Source organism: Podarcis gaigeae (genome assembly GCF_964106915.1).
Source record: "Podarcis gaigeae genome assembly, chromosome: 7".
NCBI lineage: Eukaryota > Metazoa > Chordata > Lepidosauria > Squamata > Lacertidae > Podarcis > Podarcis gaigeae.
Window position 1 is genome coordinate 38,335,773 of NC_139683.1, and position 5,099 is coordinate 38,340,871.

The 5,099-nt window shown below is 42.4% G+C and overlaps 1 protein-coding gene across 1 annotated transcript in view; it reads right to left on the bottom strand.

Annotated features, from left to right (window-relative positions):
- The window catches only part of LOC310848704 (DGAT1/2-independent enzyme synthesizing storage lipids-like), a 7,007-nt gene extending 2,238 nt beyond the window's left edge, over positions 1 to 4,769 (bottom strand). The window contains exons 1-3 of the mRNA XM_083748153.1: positions 4,619 to 4,769; positions 2,777 to 3,152; positions 787 to 951 (exon numbers count right to left, since the gene is read on the bottom strand). Of these exons, the coding sequence (XP_083604279.1) occupies positions 787 to 951; positions 2,777 to 3,056 (445 nt within the window). The 5' untranslated portion in view covers positions 3,057 to 3,152; positions 4,619 to 4,769. The remainder of the gene's footprint in view (positions 1 to 786; positions 952 to 2,776; positions 3,153 to 4,618) is intronic.
- Positions 4,770 to 5,099: the final 330 nt, after the last annotated feature.

Below are 5,099 nucleotides of genomic sequence, written 5' to 3' on the forward strand. Positions count from 1 at the left end.
ACTTTGGCTCGCTCCTTCCTTCCTTCCTTCCTTCCTTCCTTCCTTCCTTCCTTCCTTCCTTCCGTGACCTTTCTGTGGTGTCATCAGAGGAAAATGATGTGGGGGGAGTGGCAGTGGAGGGCCATGAACACTACAGCAAGGGTGCCACATGTGTTTGATTGCAGTGTCACATGGGGGCATAAAAGCTGTGTGTGGGAGTGCTTGATTGGCCATTAGCTCCCACCCCATCCCAGCTGCCATAGAGGGTTTTGCACAGGTGGGTTTCTAGTGCAGATGCTCCCAAGCAGAATCCCATACTTTGCGTTGTTCTTTCCAGTAAGGAATAGACATCTTTACTAATGACTGAATTTTGCAAAACTCTTTGTACTTGAGGAAATCAACAACTTAGAGATGCATTTTCCTAAACCTTGTCATATTCTAGTATTAAAGTCAGCAGCAATTATTATATGAGAGTCTGCAGTTACAGCATAGAAAGCAGATGTCACATTATCCAGATTCCTTCAGTTCTTAGATCCCTGAGGAAGAATGTAGACAGGTTGATATGCTGCATTGGAAACATTGCCTGATTCAAATATGATGCCTGAAACATTATTGGGAGAAGAGGTTGATGTTGTAAATGGCCAAAGCAAGCCTGCAGTTTCCAACTTATTTCATGTATTGTTTTTCACCTGCTTGCCTGACACAGTGTTTTATATTTTATAGCATTGTTTTATATCTTATAGCTTTATTTTATATCATATTTCACATATTTTATGTTAAAAGCATGAGTTAAATTTAATAACTTACCTGGAAACCGATATATGCTATGATCACATATTGTAAAGCACTCTCTTCCTGTCTCCTTGAAAAGTCTAGCGATAAGGAAGAAATAGTCAATAGTACAAACTGGGTGATAAAAGATAATAAGCACTGGTCCTTTAGGGAGATGTTCCATGCCAAAAACTTCATAACCTGGAAATAATATAAAATGCAATAAATAAAATGTTATTTATTAAAATAAATGGAATATTGCAATCTTTTATTGGAAGAAAACACAGTGGTTCAGAAAACTGTAATTTAAAATCAGTAATACTGGATACTAGGTTGTCATCCACATGGGCCAGAACTTTCTCTGTTGTGCTCACATAATAAATGATATTTCTCCTCTGCTGTAATCTTTGTTCCTTGCTTAATTTTGGGCGCAGGTGGGAAAAAAATTGCCTAGTCTTTGAGTGAGCTAAAACTGTGACTTCTTGTTTCAATCTCCTTGAAACTTTCATCAGGAGCGTCTTAAGCATATGCGGTGCTGGAGTGTAAAGATCCGCCTGGCACCCCTAGGTTGCCCAGAGCTGTCAACCTTTTTTTAAGGGGGGACCCCAAAGTTCTTGTCTTTTTTTAAGGAGATAGTTGTTTACCTTTAGAATGGTTGCAGATGCAGTGACTCACAGTGCCAACTAACGGGGGTTCCAGCGCCCAACGCACAGGGGCGTACGAAGGTGCATGTGGGTTCCATGCTAGGGGGGAACAAAATGTTGGGCGACACAGTTTCCGTCCTGTCCACCCACTGCCTCCACACACCTCGCTGCATTGCGGCTAACTGTTTCGGCTGGGATCCATGCGCTCTTATTTGTCGGGACTTGTTGCTGCCGTTGGCGCTGTTGGTGTGTGGCGGATCCCCTCCAGAGATGTTTCCTCTGCTGCCACTTGAATTCCCCATCATTCTTCGCTGGCACGTCTTGTTCGGCGGTGCTGGGAGCGTGCGACGACAGCGGAAAACCAGCAAAGGAACGCACAGCTTGGCACATGCAACAGGATGCATCATGCCACACCCACAACACTACATGGTGCTCCGGGCATGGCACTGAAACAGTTAGCTGCCATGCAGCTGGGGCAAGAGCCGACAGGCTCTTCTGCTGCGGGCAGGTTGGTGCAAGTTTGGGAGCGAGCGTTGGAGTCCGGGGAAGAGCCGCCTGCAGAAGACGAACTCTGACGGGCTCTGCTCCGCTTGGCTGTCGGCGGCTCTTCCCTGGACTCCAACACTCGGCCCTGGACTCTCAGCCTGGCACCCCTGAGAGCCCGGCGCTCGGGTGCCGTGCACCCCTAGCGCCAATGGATAAGATGCCCCTGACCTTCATACAGGTTATAATACTATATTTTCCTGAGCCTTTTTTATTTGAAGAACAGTATTACCCTTCCGTACAGAGTGTTGCACATTCTTTCCCCATCCTTAAGAGCTCTAATTTCAGGCATCTTCAGGCCATTCTCTGAATCACTTTATACAGTGTGAGAAAAAAGTTTCCCAGACAGATGCACCCTTGACCATGTCCTAAGTAGCCAGAGGGTTTCATCCTTATGACCCAAGCTTGGTTTTAGTAATGTGTTTCTGATTTATGCTCCAACATCTAAAGCAACATTACACTCTGGGATGCAATGGGAACATAAGATGGATCCTCTTGATCAAGCCAAAGCTCTCTGTATTCCATGATCCTGTTTCTCACAGTGTCCATCCAAATTAGCAGCCATCACTACATCACCACATCTTTTGCTGACAAATTCCATGCTTTGTGTCCAGAGTTTATGCTTCAGGGTTACCTAGAGATTTACCATGCTCAAGAAAATTGCACCCTCAAAGTCTCACTACACGATGATATACTCATTAAATTCGCTGTGTACCCACCACATGGTAAAAACCAGTAGTGGTAACCATTGTTCCAGGGCCTCAAGTCTGAAATTCTGATGCTCAGTCCTATGAAAGTATAGTAGCTAAATTATTGGTATGAAAGAAACATTTACTCACCATGCCATATCTTTCCAAATATATCTAAAACTTGAAACGTAATTTGCTTTGGCTTTTTCCAAAATTTGGTATCAAAATCAGTTTCTTGATGGTTATTCCTCTTCTTGTAGACATATAGCAAAAATGAGATTACACAGATAAACAAATATATCATTATAACGATTGAACAAGGCAAAAACAGAAGCATACGCAACCACCAAGAGTAAGTCCTTGAGCTCAGGTATTCTTCCAAGTAAGGAAAACTAATCCAGTTCCCCAGCATTTGAGTAAAGAAGCTCATGGTTTCCTGATATGAAGCCCCACGTGTATGCCAATGAAGGAAACAAATCCAGCTAAACCTTCTTTGGTTATGATGGTATTTCCCCCCACTGTTTACCTGGAAAACAGAAAATGCAGTATATCAGTTTGAACTGCCCTTCCAGAAGCGTTCATGATTACATGAAATCTCCTGCTATGTAATATTTTCCTAGTTTTCCCCACTGTAACTTGCCAAGTAGATACAAGTAGATACAAAATGACAAGTGTATGACTCCATTTATTTCTTGTAAAGCAAGCTGGTTTCAGTCCACTGCTGAAGTATTAAGGAAAGTGAGAAAGGGTCACTTCTCTTTGAGTCAGCAGAAATGGTTCCCCGCCTCCTAAAAGTGCAGCTGCATGCATCTTGTGACTGTCTTCTTTGTGTTGCTGGGCAAACTAACACATATCCCAGGATAGATAAAGAACTCAAGTTTCAGCATTCACTGTTGTGGGGCATTGGAGACATGGATACTGTTAGAATGATCTGGGGAAAATGTGTCGGATTTGTGAAGAGCTTATCTGAAGGAAGTTAGACACATTGCAAGATATCTACACAGAGGGAACTCTGGCAGTTGCAGGACCTTTTGGAGCAACTGGACTTTGCACTTTCTGTGTGCACTTTTCCTCAGCAAAAACTTTATACATCAAAATGCTCTCTGGGCTCAGAGAGTGAAGACTTCATGTAGCAGAGGCAGTGTGTGTCTTTGTGCCCCCAAAGTAAAAGTGATCTCTGCTACACAGTTGTTTCTTGTACTGAGGCTATCCACTTGATTCAAATTATATAGAGCGAACACAACACCGAACAAGAGGGAGGGTGGGGGAAATAGTGAGCTGATGGGTGGCAGCATTTTGGAATTCACTGCAAAGTGCCTCTTTCTGGGGATGTGAAATGGAATAGCAGCATTGCTGCCAGAGAAGAACAGATGTCGAAGGCCAAACCTGTTATTACTGCCTCTAGAACTTCTTTCCGGTTGGGTTATTGGGGACCATGCCACAATACACAACCATTGCATTTTTGTTTACAAATTACTAAGTCATCTGAAAACAGACCCTTACATAGTTGAATTGCATATTTTTTATTTTACTCTCTCTTCACTACATCTTTCAACAGAAAAGTATGGGAAAAGAGACAAAATTGATAAGGGTATGCGGGCTTTAAACCACAACTGTTTTGATTCCAATAATAGCTGTGTTACAGGAAGGAATTAAACTTCTGCTTCTCAGTGTTATAATATCTGAAAAACTGTAAGTGGTTAATTTCATTTCCGCAAGTAGCAAACATCCTAGTTGTGTTTTAAGTTGACAATGTGGAAACAGGCTAAGATTTTCATACAACTGGTTTTTACACACACACATAGACAAGACAGCATTTCTCTCTCTCTCTGCTGATCCCTGCACAGGAACTGACAAATAACACAACTACTAGCACATTTGCAAAACTAAGCAAAAATCATTTGTTGAGATTGCAGGGGGTTGACTAGACAACCCGTTGGGCCCCTTCCAACTCTACACTTTATGTTTTTATGAACAAAAACTTTTACTTACATTCCTGGTAAGCCTAAATTGCCTTCACTTTGGTCACCTCTCTCTGAGAGCAGCAAAAGTCTTGTCTGGTGCTCTACTTTTTCATCGGCTAATTTCCACCACTATGGAGACACGTCCCTTTATGTGGAGGTTTAAAGAGACTGAGGTGGGTGTGCCATCTGTATGAAGAAACCAAGCATTGTGAAAAAGAGAGAAGGCTTGGGGAGGCTGCTTCTTGGAAGTCGTGGCCATTTGTAATCAAACATAAAGTATGGAGTCACACCTACAAGAACATTCATAATGCACAATAACATAATGGGTCACAGAAAACCAGTTCTTGACTAAGGAATAAAAGTAGGAATTGTACTCACAACACTCTTTCTGCGATTCAGTCATAGACTCATTAAGAACAAATATCCATGGCTTGTAAAAGCCAAACAGAACCAGAAAACATAAGAAGCGCATGTATCTTATCTTCACTACCCACTTCATGAATCACTTG